Raw genomic sequence first — 24,835 nt, 5'->3', positions numbered from 1 at the left:
CACTTGTACAATTCTGGATAGTTTTGCCTGAGAATTGAAAAAACAGGAAAGACTATATTTCCCTACTATGATGATACGGTTTTCTAATTTTTGTTGTTGTTGTTGTATGTGTTCTATTTATGCTTGTTTTTTTTTTTTTTTTTTTTTAATTTCAGCTTGAAAAACATTAAGCTATATTTAAAATCAGTGTTCCTGTCATCTCACTCAATCACCATAAAATAATAGGGCTAATTCAATTGAATTTGAAAAGCTTTTTGTTCACTGTTTAACAGATCAGCACATCTGTAATGGATTAGCAGTACATATAATTTTTGCATTGAAATATGACGACTTCAATTTCTGAAACATCAATTACTCAAAGGCCACCAGCAGTTAGAAAAAAAGCATAACTGTTGCAAGTAACTGAAGCGCTTTGCTAAGTGAAAATATTTATTTTTCAAGCTTGAAATAATGAGAAACATAACAGCTGCTCTCATCTCCAGAGATAAAGAGCAGGTTGAAGTCTAAGTTTTCTGCTGTAGCCAGCAGAGGGAACTCTGCATCCACAGAATCCCCAGGGTGTAAGAATCAGGACAAGGAGAGTAATTCTTGAAAGATGAACTGCAGTGGAGGTGGTGGTTTAACATCTATACACGGACATTCTTCTAAAAGGTCAATCTTTTAAAAAAGTATATTACATAACCAACAGTGGGCTCTGCTGCAAAAAGTTCAAAGTCACAGATATTTAAGGAAGTGGATATTTTAGGGTATAAGAGTCTTTCAAAACCAGAATATTATCCCCTACAGCTATGGGAACAGCTTGTCGAGGCTTTTCTAGAGGTTGATTTACCAGGAATAAGGCCTGCCAGTGGTTGGTTATCTTCATCTCCATCTCTGTAAGCCTGCCACCAGTTTGGATCTTCTTGGCTGATCACATGAAGTATATCTCCTTTTTGAAAAGACAGGCCTAACTCTCGGCAGGGGACATAAGGGTCATCAGAAGGATCATAGTCAAAATGTGCTTTCACATGTATCTGTGGAAGATCAAATGTAAAAACAAGAAAAAAATGTGTAACTTCTGAAGAGTTACATCCCCATCTTCTGTGATTGCAGTGGAGGCCTGATATATAAAAACGCCAAAATCCTTTAGAATGGACATTTTATCTGGTGCATATAGGAGATACTGGAACAGAATCATTACCTATGTCAGCAATGGAGAAGACAGTTGTGATAGTTTAGAGGTGAATGCCTGGACTTAAATCTTGTTAACTCTAAAGTCTACAATATTTCTTCACCACTTTATGGCCTTTGCACTCAAAATGAATCATAGATATTCTGACTTGTTTTTAAATAGTAAACACAGATTAAATTCCATTTTCTGTGTTTTAGAAAAAGTTTTACTTTAAAAATACTTTACTTTGCCACCACCAATTTATTTTTTTTTGCTTTCATAGAAATCTGTGCATTCTTTCTTTGAATTGTTGAAGCTATCTTAAGAAAAGTATGTCAGCTAAAAAGATAGTGAACAAAGTTCCAAGTATACTTTTTTTTTTCTCCCAAAGGATACTTGCAAATTACAGTAAAAATTACAAAATTAGAGTATCTGATTGATATAGAGAGAAACTACGGATTTCCAAATAGAATTTCACAAACATAGGTGGTGCTACTTCTATATTTTCTTAATATAGAAAATATTTTAGAAATTTTAGAAACAGAGTTAAAAATATACTGTATGCTTCAGCTTATCACTGTCAGTAATTTTCAGTCGTTAATTCATGTGTTAGACTGGTAATGATTAAACAATTAAAACAATTCTTTTTCTGTGTGTGTTCCACAATGTAAATGACCTACAGAACAACTTTCTTAGCACTACTGGAAAAACAGGGTATGTATCAAGGTCAAGAACTTACGTAAAACTACTTACAACTGTCTCCTTCGCAGGAGGTGGCTTGCTCTGTTGACTGGGAATCAACACGAAGGTCAGAGTGCCGTGCATGTCAGCCTGGGAGGAAAAATAGATTAACATACAGCATTAAAATCTGCCTTAAGATTCAAGAATTCTAATAAATAGCGTTTTAGAAAATGTTTCAAAAATTCAAAACAGCAGTTCCTGAAAGCACATCATCTCTCTCTGATTTAAAAAATATAGTACAGATGCAGATGCAGCAATTAAGCAACAGACTAGAAAGCCAATTCATATTTAAAAAGCCTAGAGTTCCAGATCATGTATAAAAATACATTATTTGAAGTGGAACACCTGTAACATTCAAGTAGAGACTTGTGAGAAATGGATTACCAAGAACTATATTCTCTTGTTCTATTTGAAAACACAAAGTAACTATGCTGTCAGGAAAAAAACATGTGGAAGATGATCCTACAACTGCTTAAATGGAACAGCATTTTCAAATCTAAACATTACCACTATGCTTTTATGCTGTTAACATTACCAAAGTATACAAAACACTTTTTAAAAATTTAATTAGCACACTCAACTCCTGCTTCTGTAAAGTATCTAATATTGATATAGCCAGTATCTACAAAGAAAGTAGAATTTAATATATCCTGGCTTTAAAGAACTCTTAGTTGTTTGCACACTTTTGTTCAGAGTGATTTTGCACACATAAAGAACATCTAGATAAAATGCAAGTGCCAACCCCTGAAGAGGCCTATGTGTCTCACTTCCTATACATCATTCCATGAACCATAATAATTCATGTTCATAAAACTGAAGTGTACACACATCACAAAAAATTCAGACCTAGGGCTTAAATAAACATAACATGATTAGGCTGCAGGAAAGGAAAATCCACCATTTTTAGTCAGTATGCACAGCTTCTTTAGGAATGTGCAGAATTTTCAAGTGATAGCATGAATAATCTTGACTGAAGTCATGCACCAGGTCATTACCATTTTAGTTGCTAGGGGTGAAGCAAGAATTAGAAGGAAAGTAATTTATTTCTCCTGTGCTTGTTATGTATTACTTGGGGAATGAAGCTTTTTAAAACTTCAACTTTGCATTACAAAATAAAAAAGACAACAAATAACCATAAAGATTAAAAATTAGTTTCTTAAACTAAGATTTTATTTTTTTAACCAATTGCTCTTACGTTTTATGGCTTTAAGTCTTATTCTGGAACTCTCATTTGCAAGAACTGTTCAAGTGCAGAACAAGATCTCTGCAGAGGACTGAACTGCCAGAGTTGAATTATCTGTTAAGCACATTCAAAACACTGTCCCATCTCAGATGGGACACTGTCCCATAGCAGATGCCAGGGAAGAGCATAAGAGCAGTACTGGGCAAAGGGAAATACTTGTAATTCCCAGTTATTAGCATCCTACCTTGCAGGTCCTTAGAGAGAATGTTTCTACATTTACTAGTGTCTGATGGATTTTTTGCCTGTTTTGCGTTGCAGCTTTTGAACTGATGTATAGCTTTGCTATGAATGTTAAATGGGTAACAAACAGAAAAATACCTATCTTGGTAAACCACTAGACAAAAAAGTTTTTATCAGGAGGAAAAGAGTAAGAAGTCTGTTCATGTGAAGGTCCCATGTGAAACAATTTGTGGTTGGTTAAGCCTGGCCAGCAACTATGAGCCTCCCTCTGCCAACTGCTTACTCCCTCCCCTCCCCAAGGCAAGCTTGGGACAGAATCAGGAGACTAACATCAAGAAAAACCTCTTGGGTTGAGATAAAAACAGTTTAATAAGTGAATTTTCAAAAAAAAGTGATGCAGAGGTAATCACTTACTGCCCATTTTTTGTTGCTGAGCATGACAGTACATGGTATGAAATACCATTTTGGTCAATTCAGGACATCTGTCCCAGCTGTGTCCCCTCCCAACCTCTTGCTCATCCCAAGCATACTCATGAGTGGGGACAGAGTGAGGGACAGAGAAGGCAAGCTCTGTTCAGCAACAGCTGAAACATTGGTGTTACAGTCTAAACCCACAACACCACACATATGCTATGAAGATGAACTCCATCTCAGCCTGACATGACCACAGTCATAGAGGCACATATATTAATTGTGGACTAAGCCAGAGATGAAGATGAAAAAAAATCATGGCTTTTCATATGTAAGCAACGTTCTTGGAAGTCATTAAAAGCAAGTCTCAAGATGACAGCTTGACTCTTTCACATTTTTCACATTCATTTTTGCATTTGACTGACATCATAGTCAGTAATATCACACTTAGCATGAGAAAGAAAGCTTGGAATGGCCCTTTACATGTGAACACTAGCCATCAGAATGAAAATACCTCTAGTTCTAAATATGAAAACGTTAATGACAAGCAGACCCAACAGGCTTCAGTCTTATGAGTATTTTTTTGCTCAACAAGTGAAAACAAGAAAACGATAAGTGCCCAACTCACCAGTAAATCAAAAACTTCATTAACATCTTTTCCACGAATCTCAATGCCATTAATCTCCAAAACTTCATCCCCTTCATGTAACAGCCCACTCTTCTCTGCAGCACCTCCTTTGACTATTCGACTGATGATGACAGAATCCATTTCATTACGAACAGTAGCACCCTGTGTAGTAGTAACAAATTCTGTATTTATTAAAAATATTAAACTCAAAGCCATCTATTGTATGTATTTCAAGCCAGTGGAAGAACATTTTACACGGAAAGAGAATGAAATTAACAGCTATAACCAATGCTTCAGTTTAAAGAAATTAATGTTTTTGCCTAAGTGTCACTGATTAAAGAACTGAACTGTTCTACAGCATAAGATTCATGACTGTTTTAAAAGCTTTCCTAAGGAAACTAAACACTTATTTGAAAGATACAACATAGAAGATGAGGTTTGTTTAAAAAATGCATCAGAAACAACCTTCCATAGTTGGCAGAAGGATATTAGCTCTCCTGAAACAAAGCCTGGGATAGTGACTTCTGTCGAAGTCCAAATTCAACTTGACAGAAGTTGTCCAGACTCTAAATGATAACGTCATAACAAAATGCACGCAAGTTTGTCATCTGTGACCATTTTGCATTAAGGTGGGTGGTGGATGATGAGATTTAGAAGCTAAACATAACTTCTACATCCAAATTTTCAAATTTTCATAGCAATCTGTGAAGGACAGAAAAGCTTACCTACTTTACACGTAATGGAGAGAATACCAATACTTACCAATGGAATATCTCGCGCTTTCTCAATACGAACTATTTTAACTGTCTCCCCTCCATATGTGCCAACATTCTCATAAATTCTTTCATCTGTCACAGGCTCCGGTTGCATTTCTTGTTCTGCAACCTTATCGTGAGCCAGTAGAAGTGCCTTGTGTTAAAGAAAATTATTTGTTAGAGAAAATTTTACATTTCATATGTATACAAAAAAGCAAAAATCAACGAAATTATGCTATTTGGAAAGTCTTTGTATGTACAGAATACTGGAAACTGACTAAAGCAATGAAAGATTTGTCACAGCAATGTAGTGCCTACTGCTACACACTTGGCAAAATTTTCCAATTAATTTGGAAAACACTACTATTAATATTTCGAACACAGTGTTGTGACTATACTTGTGGTATCTCCTTCTTAAAAAAGAACCCCAGACTTTGGTGCTGATGCTCAAAACAGCATCAGGAAATGTATCCTATAGATTAGAAGTCCCATTTTGTCTTACCTGCATGTGAGGGGCATTCAGCAAAGCATTAAGCTCCTGCCCATCCTTGTGGTGACTGGGTTTCAAAACACTCTGTACCTAAAAAGAAATCAAGTAGTAAAGCTTTTATTCTACCCAGTGATTTATCAATCCTCCCTCCTCTAACTCAAGCAAAAAAAAAAAAAAGTTGCAATTATTCATTTTACTAATAGTAAAATACGTGCACATAATTGTTAAACTGACTCACTGAGCCTAGTCTGGTACATGTTAGAAAAACATGTGATGAGACCACAGGACTACTCCAGCATTTCTTGCTTCGGTAATTATCTATTGAATGTAAGCTGGTATCCAGTACATGACACAGATTTGTCAATAGAAACTAACAATGAGCTCAGCTACCACAGAAGACATAGACCAAAAAGTTAAATTCCAGAAAGGAACCTAGTAGCACAATCAGCCATCATGAATTCTGCTATGTGAATATGCTAGGTCTTTTCAAATAGACTAATTTCTCACTGAAGTGAATACATTTCCTTTTCCTTAAAAGCAGATGGTTTATTTCTGCCCAATATTTTGAGCAGCAGCAAGACCAAAGATTCCAAAACAGGTTTTATTCCAAAACAGGTTTTGCAACACTTGCTGGAGCCCCTGCCTGAGAAAGTGTAAGAGTCTAAACTTAAAATACCAACATCCCAATAAACCAGGTTTCTTCAGCTGATTTTTGCCAGGGAAATAACATAATGCACATTAACACAAGGACTGTTTTTGCTCAAGCAGCTTTTGTTGCCAAAAAAGGTTTGCATTCTCATTCAGTTGAAGAGGCCTTGCCATCATTTCTGGCAAGGAATGCCTCCCTGTATGCTTCAAGGGAAAGCCAAGAGCGGGGACATTCCCTGTATCTGAAGGCAAGGCTGAAGAAGATACTTTCCATAGCCATTATCTTCAGGCTTTTAATCTGCATCAAAAGCACACCAGTCCAGCAGCACTAAAAAATCTGGAGGCATCATGAACAGATTACAAATATAACAGCAGTGTTCTGTGAGATGGAAAACATTTATTTCCCAAGAGCTTTATACTCTTAAGAATGAAAAAATGTAATGTAATTCAGAAAACTCACTGTACCAAGTGAAAATGACTTTTTTTGAACTAACAATGTATAAAAAGCCTTTATTCTGTGAGCAATTACCTGCAGAAATGCTAACAACTCCCATGGATGCTATCAGATAATAGAACTGAAAACAGTAAATATAACTTTTAAAGTCTAGCAAAAGCTACTAAATGAATCGTTCCATGGAGCAAGATCTTCACATTGCCAACAAAACACCACCATCTGGAACAAGTTCCTGGGCTTAGCAATAAACCTGACACAGCCCCCAGCAGCTTTCCTTCTGACATCTCTAGAATATGCTTTATGGTAAACAAACCTGTTATAACTTAGAAAAGTCAAACAAGAAGACAACTTATGTTGTCTTTTTTTTTTTTTTTTTGCACCCCCTTCCCCCCCACTTTTTTTTTTTTTTTTGGAAAAAAGCCCTACACCTAGTCTCCTCAAAATTCTAGAGAAAAGAAAGAATTCAGCTTCACATAGGCCTGACCACAGTTATATCTCTGCAGCTGCCAGGAAGCTTAGTCTGAATTTTGGGATGTCATTTATCAGATGTTCTAGTGAATATATCTCACTGATGGAATCAGAAACTTTTCCTCTCTCTTTTCTCTCTTCTACACAAGACAATTTCTCAGAGATTTATTTGAAGTCCCTAACATTCAATGGTCTTTCATCTCTTGTCTTGAAAAAGCTAGAAGTTTTAAAGCCTTACTTATCCAAACTTTGAGAGTTTTTTTGTTTGTTTTTAAAACTAGAAAAAAAACTTTCAGAAATAAATATAGAAGTCCTGCAAGCAAGGCAACATTTTGAACATGTGGCCAGATACCAGAGGAAAAGATGTACTACATGTCTGTAATTATTACATTTCTCAAAAGTGAATTTGCAATCCTTTGTGAATTTGTACCAAAAATATACATTATTTATGGTAACATTTTCCTAGTTGCAACATGATGCACAGATGAAATATCCTGAAATAAAGGCAAATAAACAATTACAGTAAAGCATTTATATGTTTGGCTCGCCCCTCCTTTTATCTTCTTACTGCAGTTTTCCAGACAAAACCAGAAGAGTGGGATTTTTATGAACAAAATGCCAGGAACAGCATCTCCTATCCATCTTTATTTTGATATGCCTTGCAACTTAGCCCAACCAACTGAACTTTTGCTTTGAATAATTACATTATTCAAATACTCCAATAGCTCCTCCTTCCTTACCTCCTCCCCCCTTTTCTAATAGAAAGGGGAATTTATTATTTAATCATTTAGTATCATGGTTGAAGCACATCCTCTGAGAAGCACTGATCTATTTTAATTACCTACACTTGCTGAAATGAACAGTATTAAGTATTTAGAAATATAGCTTATAGAAATCAAATCTATTAAGTATATTAAATAGCAAGAACATCTTCCAAGGTATCTGATATGCTGTGTTACAAGCCACAAATTACACACTGTCTTGAATGCTAAATCAAATATTCTTACAAGGTCAAGATTCAAATCATATTCCCATAATCCTTGCCCTCATTTTAGTCAACTTTAAATGGATTAAAAATCAATTTAATTACACTTGATATTTAATGGCTATTCTTATAGGCAGACTACACACTTACAGAGATTAGCTCTCTAAAATAAATTATTTAAGCTTAAATGCTCCATTCCACTTTTTCAATTCAATAAAGGTTTCTTAAAAATAAGATTAAAGAAAAATCTTGAGTTGTTTGTGCCTGATTACCAGAAGCAGTGAGAAAACTTAAGTACACCAGTAATTTTAAGAATTCCCTACAGAAGATGAGAAAACAGAAGTGCACAATTCCCCTCTAATATATTGTTAATGGTTAACAAAAAAACTAAAAGCTATAAAGTTTTTACAACACATTGTTCACACACATTGTTTTATAAAAGTAAATAACTGTTTAAAGAGTAAATGAAAACAGATTTTTGAATCACAGTTCAGTGTGGCAAATGAAAATGTCCCCCAAACTCTACCTTTGGAAATATGTTTAATAGGAATCTTTACCTTTTTTCTTTTAAGGGAAGAAGAAAATTTCTGTTGCAATATGAAGTTGTGTTGCGAACTTTTTGTGTTAGGGCTGCAGATGCATGAACTCTAGAACAGGTTCTCTTCCACAGCATAAACCCTCCAACAAAACAGATGTTTGTAGCTTTAAACTGGGACATGCGCTACAAAACTGTTTCAGGGTTGTGTACTGTCACTGATGACCTGTACACTAAAATATGCATATTAACATAATGTTATGCATGTATATGCTATTTTTCTTCCTTGTAATGTCTTGTATTCTCAGATGTTATCAGTATCTTGTTGTTCAGGCTTTTGCAAGTGTCTTTAAAAACACCCTGATGTAGGCAAAGCTCTAGAAAGATGAAAACTGCTTTCTGGGGGAGCTTCCCATGCTTGTGTTCAGGAGTAAAGGCACAAAGCCACACTACAAGCAAAAAACTGGGCACGCAAGTCAGAGACTTTGCTTGGGATAGGAGGTAGAGAATATTCTTTTCTGAAGCAGAAATTATTTCCTTTCTTGTTAACGGAGACCTTAATAAGCCATAAAAGAGACCTTTCCAAAAGGAGTAAGAGATTTTAAAAATGAGTCCATGTCTTCTGTTCAGACAAGACTAGAAAATACAGAATAACACGAATGGAGGCCTTAAGATCTTCCTCTTGAGACACTTTTGTTAGTCACAGAAATATTTGTCCTGAATTTCCAGCTGAATCACTTCAGGATCCTGCTTAACATATTGCAAAATGTAAGTCACTTAAATATGCAAGAAGCTGAATCTAAATTACATCAGAAAATGGGAACAGACATATGCAATATATTGCCTCTTCAGGAATTTCAAGGCTGGAGCAAGACAGGGATGGGAGATGAAATACCAAAATGAGAGCAGGAATGTTTGCCTTTTACGTAATACTCTTCTGGGTGATGGCAGAATCCATTGGATTAAATATTTTCTTTATTCTTAAATTTCTTTTTGTATTGTTGCTAAGACACACAGAGTTGGCTTTGCACTGTTTTCTGATCTTAGGATTTATGAAACTACCTGAAAAAACAGAGGAGTGTGTCGAGAAAGTGAGGGGTAGAGAAGATTGCAGGGAAGAATATGAAAGTTTAAAAGCAGACCTATAGTTTTCCTACACTAATAGAGCTTTGCTAGTCACCAGAAGATTGTGGCTTGCAGGAGTAATTTAGAGTTGAAAAGCATATACTCTTCTTGGAAACATCCATTAAACACTTTCATATCCACTGGGGGGTGGCAACGGGATGATGACCCAACCAGATTTCCTAAGAGATGAATCTGTAACTTCATATATGTAAGCGGAGATTCAAAAACTGACGTGCATCTGAGTAAAAACACAAACTAGGTCTGGATGAAGTGTGTGTTTGGGGAAGTAGTTTACAAATGGAAGTTAACTTAAAAGGTTCCTTCAGGCTTGCAGACACTGAAGAAGCCTTGTGAGCATCTTGTAGCAGCCTAGAGGCAGACTAATAAGCCAGAGGCAAACTCATAGGTAAAATACTCCCACTTGGTTTTGGTGCAATCTTACTGACAAACCTCAACAGGAAAATCCAGAGCTGCAAATTAATCAGCACACTGTGCCTTTAGAGACCATTTAAGTGACAACCCTCAAGAATTTGCAATTTCTTCTGCAGAAGAACTCCAAGCTTGCTACATTTTCTTTATTTGTAAGATTAAAAACTAGGAAAAGGACAGTGTAAAGAGATGTTGAAAAAAATGCTTCTAATTGGACAAAGAAAACCAGATACTAGGAAAATCATGTTACTGCCATGCTGAAATTAAAGCGAGGTACCTTTGAGTAACTGGAAAATGCTTATATACCGGCTCACATGAGCTGGGTTTCAGAGCAGGCGAGTTTGGTTGACTGAGTGCATTTACTTAGCCTCTGGATCTGGCTTTACTGAATACAACCTTGTTACACCGCACTCATGCCGAGGTGCATTCATACTAGCCAGCTTCAAGTTAAAAAAAGGATGTCCACACAAGGTGCGGCCTCACTGCCCTGCACTACCCTCAGGCACCAGGCCATGGAGCATGAAGGTAACGTGAACCAGCAGCCACTCTCTCAGAGGTCTAGCCACATCCAGCCCTGTGTGAAAACTCATTCTGTCCTCAGCAACTTTGTATCTGATTAATTTTCCATAAATTACTTCTACTGATTATAAAGCTATTTATACAGGTATTGATCATCAGTATTCAAGTGAATAAAACTCAAAGAAAACATCTAACTTGGCTGAAACTGTATTCAAAGTATTTCAAACAGTTAAGATCACACTGAAAAGACTGAAGTTAAAAACCTTATATTTCTAAAAGTATACTTTATTAATTTCTAAAAAACATATCAGGTCTTATAAAAGAATTGTCAACTGTCCGACAAAATTAAACGTAATCTGACTAGCACAGCAGTCATCAAAACACAGGAATCATGTATGAAGGTATCTGTTGCTCCCCTTAAAACGGAATGCTTGTTTTCCAGTACAGTTATATTTTCAGAGATGCCTCTTTACTATGGCTCAACTTGGAGGAAAGTCACAATAACAGAACTGTAATTCAATTTCTGAATGCTTGGAATAAGGAATACTGAATGCAAAAAGTTAAATTTTCATAATTGCTCTCTTTTCTATGTTTAAACAGTACCTTTTCTGTTGCATATCTACCCATGCTAAAAAAGCAAGTTCTTATCCCTAAAATACTTTTCTGGTTACTGTCTGGAAATGTGGAAAAACTGGATATAGCAATCAGTGACTATTATAACCATTTTATATTTAACATTCAGTAACCCAGACAAGCTTGCCAAGAACATATTTCAACAACAGCCATGATTATAGGTTTCACATATGTATCACAGAGATGCATACTGTACATACCTCTTGTGCTAGTTCTTGTGCATTGGAGATGAGAGGATATGGAGGGCTGGCTTTGTTCATATGCACTGTAACTGCATTGTGTATCTTAAATGCATTCTGAAAATCAGTATTTTGAACAAGCTGTAAAATGAGAGAGATATCCTCTTGGCTCTGAGGGTCTACCAAAATGTGCTGGATATGCTTAAGAGAAGTTAACAGTTCTTCCACTTCTAGGTAGGAAATAAAATAAAAATAAGTTACAAGTTAACAGGCTGATAACGTTCTAATGTTTGTATTAAGATTTTTAACAAAAATGTTTTGCTATTCAGTATTTTAAATCAGCAATAATGTATGTAAATTTGTTATCTATTATTCACTCTGATGTTTATTTGCAGAATATATCAGAATCAAAACAAGGACCTCAAGTCACTGTAACATATAAACAAGCTGGTACATGATTTAAATTTTAATTCCATATTAAAAAATTCTCTGAAGTCACTGATATGTAGAAGATCCCATAACTGCAGTTCATGTATAACTAAATGTGAAAGAGGGACTATTTTGCGATATGAAAATAACTGTTTTGCTAAACCAATCTTGATTCACTGTGTATTAAGAGTTATTTCAATAGACCTTCCCATGTGCGTATATGTAAATTATACATTGCTTACTTATACTACGAGTGATTGATAAGTAAACTATACAATTTACAAGTATAACTTTATGCTTAGTCTTACCAGCTTAAAATAAGAAGGTATGAAAAATAAAAAGGGAGAAAAACCTATGATCAAAATCATGGAAGTCTTTTGCACTACAAGTCTGTATCTTTCACATCCTCCCGCAGACCAAAATACGGTGGGTGTTGTGCGTATGAAAATAACGTATGCTCTCTCACACATCATGTAAAAAAATCAAACTTTCTCAACAGCAAAGAAAATCCCAAATTTTAAAACTGTCAGCTAATACTGAGGTGAACCTCCTTTACTGGTAACAAAACGCCAGCTTAGAAATGGTTTTTGTTTTTACAATCTTCATTATTCATTCATTCTGAGCCAGTTAAATAACATTAAAACAGGAATGTTATCAAGACACTAGCTAGGTTGCCTTTAAAAAAACAATTATGGTAGACTTGGATCACTAACATGAATACTCCACCAAGGCGTTTCCTTTACCTATTTTTAACCTCAGACTCATCAGTACACTGAACAGAAGACTCAAGGTAAACTTTGAGTGCAAGTTTAAAATGGTTGATCAAGGGGCACATGAAATCTGTAAAACCTTGTAAAATACGCATATCAACCAAGTGCAATGTTTGTAATTTCAGGCAAAGCATACCTAAACTCTAAATTGAAAACATTTATTTAAGTCAGTCTTCTGTACAATGAAAGGAAACAAACACTCCCAATAGAGTATTTTACTGTCCGCAGGACAATTAAAAAAACACACCCCAAAACCATTCCACACATGTTAAAAATATCTTACCCACCAAAGGTCATAAGCTTCTTCCTATAACAACCAAGGAAACAAGGAAACAGAGCAGTACAAAAGCTGCACTGAAAGCTCAGATACAGGCTGGGCAGGATATTCCACAGGTGAAATCCAGTATAGCTCAGAATAGTAATTAAGAAGGCCAGCATCTCACTAGGGGACTGTATACAAAATATAGTGCCCATCACACAGGGAAAAGCCACTTGACGACTAAAGAACACTTAGATGGCAAGAATATTTACTAAATAGGATGTGGTATGCTGGCACATTTCTTGCCTAGCTGAATACATAAAACTACCAAAGCATCTCAGCAACCAGTTTATCTCAGACTTATGAAGGGTATTATTTCCAAGCATTAAAAAAAAGCGTAGTGGAAAACAGATGTTATTGCACATAAAGCTCCTATTAATACCTATTCACTTAAACACACATCACAATTCTGTTACTAGGTTCAAATAAGTGATGCATTAGAGAACCTAACTTACCTAACTCTGTAACACCCCTTATGCACATAAATGATTTTATTCAATTATTTGTGAATTCTCTACTTCCCTTATGTATGCAAGTACTTGAATTCTCAGACATATATGCACACAGATTTGTTATACACAATCACATAGATCTGTAATAACTCCATATAAGACATAAATAAAAGTAGAATAATGGGTATCTACGGTATAACAGTAATAAGAAAATGCCCCTTCCTAGATGCCTCTACATATTCTCCTCTTCAGCCCTTTGCTAGTGCCTTCTATTTCACCCTTTCTTACAGATCTACCACAGTGCTCTCCTTCCCATCTAATTCCCCTCTTAACTGAATCTTCATCTGTGCTGGATGTAAAAGCCCTGTATCAAATGATGATCCTTGAAGGAACAGCAAATACCCCTGCCCCTCATCAAGATACTTTAAAAAAAAAAAATCTTTAAAAAGAAAAGAATCACAAGAAATGGTTGTAATACATAAAATGAAATATTCCCACTAAGCTAGAAATCCCTTCCTAAGTAATTTGTTGAATTGTAAAAACACACACAAAAACGCATGAAAATCTGGCTTTACTCATGCCTAACTCTTTCTAGGTCCCTGTTTATGAATTCTAAATTATAGATTTCTTTTTGTAGTTTTGTTTTTGTTTTAAATGAACACCAGGTAACAAGACTCTATTCTCTAGACATTCCCTATTGAAAGAGTTGTCTAGAAAAAAAGAAGTTCAGTAAATGACTAACATCTGCATTTACTCACAGACAAGTCAGGATTCTTTTGCAGAACGAGTCCATTTTAAATTGCAGACCAATTAGCAATCCACTGTTTGTTTTTTTTTTTCCTAAAGTCTTCTTTTACAAGAAACACTGCTGTCTTTTTTTCCAGTAGACTATGAAATGGCTGGAATGCGATGGAGCACTGTGCAATATACTTATTAATCAAAAGACTGCTAGAGAAAAAATACGCAACTGCAGGGGAGGACCCGTGGTTACTGCTTAACACAGTAGATTAGAAAAAGAGCAAAAGAAAATAGCTGTGCTTATCACTTCAAACAAAAAGTAATGAACAAACTTAGTGATATTACGTTGGCTTAATTATATATTACCACCAATACCTTAATTCTTAAGTTCTGTATAGAACTCTTTAGAGTACCCGATGTGCTAGTGCTAGCTCTCTAACATTCCATATACTACTTGAATTACAGGACTAAGAAAACTGTTTTATCCAAAACGATTTCTAGAAGTTTGTTTATATTTATAAGTAATCTTTGCCAAAAGCATTAAAAATAAGCAGGTACTCCCCTCCAAAAAAAGGTTTTCATTGTAGTTACAAAAGGTTTACTTACTTGAAGCATCAGTTACTCATTTAACTAAGTTAGCAGAATAAACAGTAGTGAACAAAATATTTTCTGCATCTAAGAGAATTACACTGCTGTGAACAAGCCAGTTGAATACTTAAATGCACATGTTCTAGATGTTCAGAAATTTATTTCCACTAGGTCTGCTGTCTAAATCACATCTTGTTTTGATAACAAACATGCCCTTTGAAATTTTAATTAAGTGTCCCATTTTGTCTTTATAAACAATATCTTATTACATATATTTTTTTAAGATGAAAAGATTAAAGGCTTGGCAAAGATATGCCAAATTAGACGTTAGCGCTTATGAAACATTTTCAAAACTAAAACCACAGACAACTGAGTGAATGCTGTTATTTAAACCCCTATATTTTGTGCAGATGTTATGGATTAACAAAAAAGCTAAGCTAAAATCCATTTTTTTTAAACATGAATCAATAACAGTAGTTTAACATATTTGTAATTCATTAGCACCTGACAATTTTTATTTGGGGTTCTGTTAACAAAGGTTAGAGATTTGTCAGGTGATGAATCAGGCTCACTTGGACAGCAAATGTGGAAATCTGGAAGGAGTCAGAAGCAGTATAGTTCAGAAATTCAGTAAAATCACACAAAGTACGAAAGATTTTATTGTAGGAAACAACATGTTTATTCATTGCTTATTCTGGTCTGTCCTTCATCAAACATAAGGAAATTCGGTGGCAGTTGCACAGTTTTCCCCACCTTAAGATGATTGAGACATCCAAGGAACCCATTAGCATTCTAGAGTTTGTTTAAATGCCCCCCAAATGGATCAGTTTTGAAAAGCCCCTTGCTGGAGAACATAACCTGATGGCAAAATGAAGAACAACCTTAAGTCTGAAGGACCCGAAGACTTGGAATCCAAGTAGGAAGAATTAGCTAAACCATGTCTTTTAGTCACCTAGAAGAACATTAATATTCAATTAAATATTTTCTCCATTACCGCATTCATTGCATTTTACCTACCTAGTGTCTTCACAGTATAATGAGGACTCTCCAAAACAATCCCTTCTTCTGTGTCAAATATTGGATTGTCTATTCCAGTTTTAGGAGGAATTTGTGCTAATTTCTTAAGCCTCATAGAAGCAGTGAGGTCCAGTTCTTGTTTCTTTCCTTCTTCTTCCCGCCTGCGCCTCATGTCCTCCTGCTGCTGACGGATTCGCTCAAGCTGAGCGCTCCGCCGCATGGGCATCATCCTGGAGCCCAAGTCCCCTGGGCAATCAACAGCCATTTCTCGGTGCTTCTGAGGTTCCTCAGGAGATGCAAGATCCACATTTTTTGTTTCACTGTCAGAATCTTCTGTGATGTGTCCATTCATATGAGAAGTTGTCATGATTATTCGTAATTATGCCTATTCGCTTCAAAGACAAATGCTATTAGGCCAGTTTTTGTTGTGATGCTGTGTAAAATCCATTATAACTTCAATAATATTTCCCTTCCATCACAAGGCAGTTGAAGAAGCATCCAGGATGAAAATCTAATGGAAGACATTCAAAGGAAGCTAGTGAGTAACTGTATTAATAAAACACCTAAGACAGTTTTTCAAGGCTCCGGACACGAGAACAGTGGAACTTTCCCTCCACATTTATGTAGTGCTTCTTCCCTTATAAGAACTACAGAACCCTCACAAATCTGATTCATTCATTTTAGTAATTTTCACGTGCTTATATTAGCAAGAGCACTGTTAAAACCAATGCTAAAGTTCCTTATAAATCCATGTCAAAGCATTTTATTTTTGGCATTTAACATACACAATTGCAAATTAGCAATTTCCTAAAGTTCTCAATCAGTTTTAACTTACCCTTTCACTCCTAAACATTCCAACACAATCTATGCCTATGATCCTACAAACACTAAACATGAATAACTTGTCATAGACAACATGCTTACATGAAGTTCAATCAACATGTAAAAATATTTGCGCGTATTGCTCAAAAACTGAGGTATTTTCATGTAAACACAGATTCCCAGGTTTCAGAGAAGACAGGTCTGGCACAGAGTTCTTCCTAAAGATACTATCTAAAAAAGAAGTCTGGAGCTGCACTTACACAATTCCAAGTAGCCATGAAGTCTTAGGATAAGTTCACGTGAGCAGTTATTCTTAATACTTCCTGTAGACATGCACTAAAGTGGAAAGTGTTAAATACAAGAGTAGAAACCTTCACACGTGCAAACACACGTATATTTGACAGTATACAGTAATTTCCACAGGCAAGTAGTGACATTCCACTATACTCCAAATCCAGCCTTCCATCCTGATATGGTTTATCATTCCTGTTGATTCAGGCTAAAGAACCTAAGTCTTACGGTAAATGCAGTCACTCAGCTCTTAAATACAACACATAGCTGTGTCTTACAGCACATTGCCTTTTTCTTTCTGCTTTCTCTGTCACAAAGACGTGGATATATCAACCTCAACATGTCAAATTAAAAGGTAAAAAAATAAATAGTTGTACAGAGTTACAACTAGCAATTGTGCTTGAGGTTTTAAATTCCTTTTTATCAGGTTTCCTTTGCTATCTATTATTTACTGAGTCAAAAGAAATCATAGAATCATTAAGGTTTGAAAAGACCACCCAGATCATCTGGTCCAACTACCCCCCTACCACCAGTATCGCCCACTAAACCTTGTCCCTAAGCACCATGTCCAACCTTTCCTTAAACATCTCTAGGGACAGTAAGTCCACCACCTCCCTGGGCAACCCTTTCCAATGCCTACCTAAATACTACAAAGCATCTCAAAGTTGTATTACAGAAAAGCACTGGAAGCACCAAGACAAGAAAAAAAAAATCAGACCAAATGTTTGTGTCTGGAGGAGGACAGGAAGGCTGGTTATGTTGTAATTAAGTTGAAAATTAAATAGCAATAGTACAGCTTTGGAGGAGCAGCAACAGACACTCCTACACAAGTTTCTGCCAGCTTGCAATCCTAAGAATGTACAGTTTTCTATTTTCATTAGTAGTATACAGCCACATACAGCAACAGCAAAATTTTCTCCACTTGTTTCTTCCCTAATCACTACAACCAGTTATTACTAAAATTTTCAAGTAAATCTGAAAGCATTTCTAGGTAGTGAAAAATCTTTTTTTTGCCTTCCAACGATGCTTAACTGCCCTGCACTGATACGCAAAATAAACAAAAATCAAGCAACCACCAAGAAAAGCCCATCAAAAGCTATACAGTATTGAGGCAAGCACTGCAAGTTCTGCACAGTCAACTAGCGCCTGTAAAACTTTCTCTAAGTACACAATTAAAAAGAACAGCTTTTTGAAAAATGGAGTCATAGCTTGTATTCAGTAAGAGTTATATAAAGCACTGTGCCAAAATGGGATCTCTGAAATTTGGAGAGAGGAAGATAAGAATTTAGTAAAACGACCCTCAGAATGCCCAATTTCCCTTTCAACAAAGGCAATGTCATTGTACACAATTGCCAATTTCCAAAAACAAAGTCTCAGTGGGTAAAACAAAATTGCAAAGAGCAGAGCTGTGTGTGGAAGATAATTCAAATTCTATTTCATGCACACAGTACTAGCTGCAACTTGGCTGAAGACTGAGCCCTTTGAAAGTTACATTCATCTATTTTCAACTCTGACAAGTTGACAAAAAACTTACATTCCTCAGTCCACACACGATGACTAACAGGTGTCAAAACAATATGAGGGAATGAATAATGCCCATTTACTCAGCACCAAGGAAGTCAAAACCTTATCTAAGGATATGCAAGTAGTAAAACGCAACTGTAAAACATATCATCATAACACTTAGAGTATAAGCTAAGTAACGTCACACTAAAGAAACCTACACATCACAAAATAAAGTTACTGGCCAATACTTAAAAACTGATCAAAAATGTTGAAGGTGAGATTAGGTACATTTCCTCCATCAAATTTAAAATCATTAGCTACATAAAGAGTAGGTTTTGAGGTTAAATCAGAGAAAGGGCACAACCAAAACTTATGCATCTGTGTATATATGTACACAGATATTATATAGAATAAGAAATTTAAACCCCTTTTGCATAGCAATGAACACTGAAGACCAGAGAAACAGAAACAATGTAAGGTAAACATTAGTACTAGGCAAATACCAATATTAGGCAAACATTAGTAATGTTGCTTACATTTTCAGCATAAACTCTATGCAAGATGCCAAGGGCATACAAATTCCTGAAAGAGTAACTGAGACATAAGTGACTTGTAATAACTGCTACTCACTTTCAGTATATAAGATCTGAGTTAAGTCAGTTAAGAAAGAAAGAAGTTAGGGAAAGCTAGAGTTCCACTGCAGTCACACTAACACCCATATTCTGGAAATAGACATCAAATATTAGGAGTTTCAGGAGCACTTGGTAGAAAATAATTTTGATATCCTGGAAAATCGTGTGTCTCTTAAGCAAGCAATAAGCAGTACAGGCCAAGTAATCACACTGAGGTAATACAAAAGATATGAAACCTCACTTGTCAGGCAAGCTAAGATTTAAGATTACCAAAATACCAAACTAACTCCCGCAAGCCCTACCCCCTAAAAATATCTAGTTGGTAAAAGCAGAGGGATGCTGCATGTCTGGAATGCTGGAATAACTTCCTTTAATCAAAGGAATTGTGATAACAGGCGGCCCCCTCCAAATCTAAGTCCACTGTTCTTTCTGCTTTCTGAGGAGTGCTTCACATATCGCAGATCCTCAGCACCAACAACTCTGGAAAAATGCTACCACCCAACTGCAACAAATTAAATAACCACAAGGAAAAAAAAAAACTTCAGAATAACTCTGAAGTTTCTCTCTACAGTGGTCCTAAGGAATTTAAAAGGTAAAACATGACACTGGTAAAATGTTCACTTATTCCTCAAATTAAGGCATGGTATAGTTGAGGTTAAAAACAAGACTCAGCTTGAGGCAGACACCAGGAACAGAAAAAAAAAATTACTCTAACCAATAAGCACTGCATCAAGTCTTAAGATGAACAATTACAGAAACTTTCAATGCATCATCTCCCAAACATCATCTGTTTCCTCAACGGTATTTCATGATTAAGAGTCTTGTAACCCAATTACATAAAGGAAAACAGTACAAATCATTTTGTAAAGCATAAAATTACCTAACTGATGAGCATTAAAAATTGGAGTTTGTAGTAGAAAATACTTTGCAGAGCTCATATGAAGCTTAACCGTATCTGAAACACCTGATACAAACTTAAGCAGCTTGATGTGTTTCAAAAGCCAGTAAAAGCTGCAAACCCTAGGAAAGCTCGATACTGTTTTTCTTAATTTTCAAAAATTCTGTGATATGAAAAAAACTCTTACACTAATTTTGCAATATATTCAAGACTGACTTCTGCTATGATTATTTTCTTAAGTCTACATTTTACATCATTTCCTCTAAATATATGTTATACCGTAGTCTTGGTATTAGAAGAAAACGTTTCCTTCAATATCCAGCTGACTCTTACTTCTAATCATTTCAGTCCTGGGTTCATTAGAAAACCCGTCAAGCAGAGTAACTCAGCTCAATGTGTGTATTTCAAAGGGCTACCAGACATGCCGAAAGGTTTTAACATTCCATGCTCACTTCAATGTGCAAGGTATGTGGATCAACAGCAAAAAGGGCTAAGCCCTCAAAAGGAAAGCAATTTTGATTGTTACTGCTTAGTTACATTTGTACAAGAGGAATCAGACTGTCAGCTCACAACACGAAAGCGCAAAGAAAATGGTGAAATTGAAGTTTCAGATGCTTAGATTCAGTTTTATAAGCAGCATATACAAGTTGCTTGCCATATAAACAAGTGGAATCATGCACACATTACTGTAGTATTTTGGTATCTCATGCAAGATTTGTAATTATTACCATTAATCAAAGAAGCCCTCTCCAGTGCCAAACGCCCACAAGAGCGGCCGGTCAGCGGCACAGGGCCGTGATGTTTGCCCCCTGGGCCAGGGCTCTCCACAGCAGCAGCTGCAGCTCCTCATGCACACCACCAGCTCGGCATTCCTCTGCCATTCTCCGGAGCAGGACTGCTCGTTCCCATGGCGAGCTTTGTCTGCTCCCACCCAGCTCCTGCGAAGCGCTGCAGGACTCGCATCCTCCGTGAGCTGTGCGGTGCCGCTCCGCACTGTGCTCGGCCTCTGCTCCTGCCATTATGAGGTGGGGGCAGCTGCTCGCCCAGCTCTGCCTGGAATCGAGAGGATTACTCAAATCCAGGGGTGAAAAAGCACTTTTTGTGAGTCGCGTCAAGCTTGGTCAGCAGATGGCTAAAACCTCTCAGCACACAGCAGTACCGACACCAGTAAAACCTCTGAAGTACAGCACTTCAGCTGCCTGTGCTGTTCCTGTCGGCCATCAGAAAATGCTCGCAGCCTTAGCGACTCAGGTGAGTGAAATCAAGTGAAGACAGATCAAGATGCACCACACAGATTAATTTTAATAATATATTTTAGCTCTGTTAGATCTAAAGAAATCAGAGCCCCTCAGAATAAGCATGATCTAAATTTTAAGAAATCAAACAGGCCAATTTTCATAAAAGAAACACTACAGAATTCATATGAATTATGAAGATATGAAGTGAAGATACGAAGAGGGAGAACACAAATCTTATTTAAATTCATACTGATGTCTCAGTGAAAAACACATGATGCATGCTCTATTAGCAACAATCGTCCTCGATTAGAATCTCAATAGCGAGACACTTTAGTCTGTTAGAAGTGATAGCACAGGTCAAGCAAAACCACCACACAAAAGGCTTTAGTCTTAACAAATTGGACTTTCTACTGTGGTATAAATGCTTTGGTCTCAGTTACAAAAAATTAAAGTGCTTCCAAAGTTGACCGAAATAAAAAACAATCGTTGATAACACTAACCAACACCTTACTTGTCGCATGATTCCCTTTGATTGAAATATACACTAGCATTTGCAATGCACATAAGCGTTGTTTAATTTCTGCTTTTTAGACTAAATGAAAAATAGACATTTGGAGGAATAATGTTTCAGTTGGGATGTACACTAATACAGATGTATTAGGGGAGGGCATGACAGCAGAAAGAAATCGGAGTAGGCTTCAGGAATCTTATTTCCAGAATTCACTAGACACGGACCTCTGTCACGGTCATTTAAAGATACTTCTAAATTCAGAAATATCCTATTTGACCTTCGCTTATGTTTTGCTATCCTGTGTCATTAATAAAGCTCTTACATAATTTAACACTTTTTGCTCACTTACCAGCAGCTACACTTAGTGCTTACAAGACCTAAACAGTCCTTCAGCTGAAGAGTACAGCAGAGGGCAGTCTCTGCGCCAATGAACAAATATGAAAAAAGAAACCCAGTGTATCAAAAAGTAGCCCTCAGAAACAATCCAAGTTGCAGCTTATTAAATAGTCTGATATCCACTTACCCCCAAAACAGTACATAGATTTACTACTCCAGCATCCTGCTACAGCTTAGATTAATAAGCTACAACTATGCACATATTTGAATGCTCTAATCAAGTCTTTTACACCATCTGTCTACCCCACTCTGCAATGAACATTTATTTTATATAAGGATGAAAGTGGACAACACTCATGTCTATGGGCTGCAATGAAAAGAAGATAAACAGTGAAAGAAAAATGATTTATCTTACATGAGCATTCACTCCAAATGTTTAGGAACCTAAAAGCATAACAAATGAAGGGTGAAGAAATTCCTAGAATTCCAAGGGATGTTAACAGATCTCACAGGACAGCCAGAAGCATGATAACAAGACAGTCATTTCTTATCACCTATTCACAGACAGTTAAGACTTCAGACTTCATTGTCTTAAAAGTAAACATGCCTGTACTTGTCTTAAACTGCGGTTAAATTCTCTGTGAATCAAAAATTCTGCTGCTATTTTTATTCTCTAAAAAGATTCGACACACATACACCCCCCCATCCCCTTTAAATTGTACCTTTTTTGGCTCAGTCTCACGTCCTGGTCTCCCTTTAATCCCCATGTTTTTTAAGCATTTTATTTTTAATGTTAATGCTCGTTACTGCTTCACTATGTAAAACAGCATTCATAGTAAATGCTCATGAGTACTAATATGCAAATGATACTTTCACTTCAGAGATGAAATGGAACCCAACCTATACTAATTCCAAATTAAATTCAAGACAATGTTCCATGATTTTACTTCTCATCCAACGTATAAATTAATACAAAATGGCATTATTTTAATTATCCACAGCAAGCTGCTCTAAAGCTATTACTTACCATACTCTAGAGAAGGAAAAAATTATTCCTTCTGTTTTATTATTCTAACACCTGGTGAATCTGACAAACATGTTTAGAAACATCATATAGAGAAAAGGGAAGACAGACATTCCTCACAGGTTTTCATCCCCAAATTCTGAAATGTTAGCTAATTCAAGTCTTCAAAATGGCTAGATATAGGGACCAAGGCTGTCTTTCAACTTCATGTTATCAAGCTTTGCAAGATCTCCCCACATCATGCAAAGACATGTGCTAGCCTTCCTCCTTGAGCTCTCTTCATCACCCACCCTCACCCCCAGTATTGGGTGAATGGGTGAGAGCAAAATGATTTCTTTTTTTTTTCCTGTTGAATTACTGTCCTTAATGTTTTAACCTTGTTAGCTCCATCACTATGTTATTTGTAGTTATCAGGGGCTGGGAATAAAGATCTTCTGACATTTTTTTTCTGTCCACAAAAATGAGTTGAAACTTCTAAATATTGAAATTCTGAAGTACAGAAGACACAAAAACTACCGTTGATGATCTTTGCACTTTATAGACCTCACAATTACTTATTCACCACACCCTTAGAACATACCAGATCTCATTTGAGCTCTTCTCTAGTTATTTATAGGAAAAGTCATATAAGCTATTTTAGACGCTCAGCTCTCTGATGGCACAAGTCTTTAATTCCCAAATTCATCTGAGATTATGGTGACAGTTACACTGAGCAAGTCTCAAACAATTTGCTGCATGAATTTCGGAAGTTTTCTTCTGAAGGATTTTCACTTTATGACCACAGTCCCCTAAGGTCTTCTCTAATTAACATCATCTGTACTTGCTTTTCCTGGAGGACACTGTAAGCATACCAGCCGCGCAGTGGATGTCAGTTTTACTATGACAAAATTTCAGTTTTATTATTATGCTGAGATGAACAGTTAGAGAAAAAGCCCTTGCAGAAAAGAAAAAGAAACCATGCCCTAACAGGATAAATGCCTTGGGTAGCTATGGCAAATATATCCCCAAAGAAATACGTGGTCACAACTGCAGTTTGCACATAGGGATTACATTCATGTGAATTTGTATCCATGAAATCTGCTGGAATGTTTCTCCCTCCTGAGAAGACAAGTAGCAAAGTCACAACTCAGAATTTTACAGATGGAAACAACCATTCAGAAGTTGCAAAGTCTTGTTGTTTCTTTGCCCTATGTCAGTCATGTTACTGAACATTTACAGACTAATTCATGTAATTTCTTTAAAGAAATTACAGAAAATGTTTGTGCACAGCTTTAACTCCCCGACTGCTAGCACAGAACAAACCTGTGTTTTCAAGCATGCCCTAATTTTGGATCTCTCCAAACACAGATCTCATAGTTAATGAATTTATGACAAGTACCATGAAAAGAAAAACTGACTGTCAGCATGGCTCCTTGGCCTGTTAAGCTGAGTTTGCTGCTGCCAAAGGCTGCTGTCTCATAATCCTTTCTCTTGATTGCTTCCTTACCCTCACCTCTTTTGGGTTGTACAGCCAATGCCCTTTGAGAGCTTTGAAGCTTGTCAAACTCCTCTGCAAGTCACCTTAGTTCACCAATACTGAAGAACCTTACAAGGTACTTTTTTCTGTTTAGTTTTTGGTTGAAGTGTCATGCTGAAACTGCTCACGGCGATCTGAAAGGGGACAGCAAAGTGGCAAGAACAAGCGGCTGACA

General features: G+C 36.4%; 1 protein-coding gene across 1 annotated transcript in view; it reads right to left on the bottom strand.

Moving 5' to 3' along the window:
• PALS1 (protein associated with LIN7 1, MAGUK p55 family member) overlaps nucleotides 1-24,835 on the bottom strand; it is a 49,380-nt gene that overhangs the window by 8,885 nt on the left and 15,660 nt on the right. The window contains exons 2-8 of the mRNA XM_084288361.1: nucleotides 15,887-16,397; nucleotides 11,595-11,803; nucleotides 5,611-5,688; nucleotides 5,116-5,262; nucleotides 4,354-4,515; nucleotides 1,904-1,981; nucleotides 830-1,013 (exon numbers count right to left, since the gene is read on the bottom strand). Coding sequence (XP_084144487.1) covers nucleotides 830-1,013; nucleotides 1,904-1,981; nucleotides 4,354-4,515; nucleotides 5,116-5,262; nucleotides 5,611-5,688; nucleotides 11,595-11,803; nucleotides 15,887-16,253 — 1,225 coding nt within the window. The 5' untranslated portion in view covers nucleotides 16,254-16,397. The remainder of the gene's footprint in view (nucleotides 1-829; nucleotides 1,014-1,903; nucleotides 1,982-4,353; nucleotides 4,516-5,115; nucleotides 5,263-5,610; nucleotides 5,689-11,594; nucleotides 11,804-15,886; nucleotides 16,398-24,835) is intronic.

This window comes from Netta rufina (assembly GCF_964035555.1).
Source record: "Netta rufina genome assembly, chromosome: 5".
Taxonomy (NCBI): Eukaryota; Metazoa; Chordata; class Aves; order Anseriformes; family Anatidae; genus Netta; species Netta rufina.
Note: the sequence above shows the minus strand (reverse complement) of the source record. Positions and strands in the feature narration are given on the sequence as shown.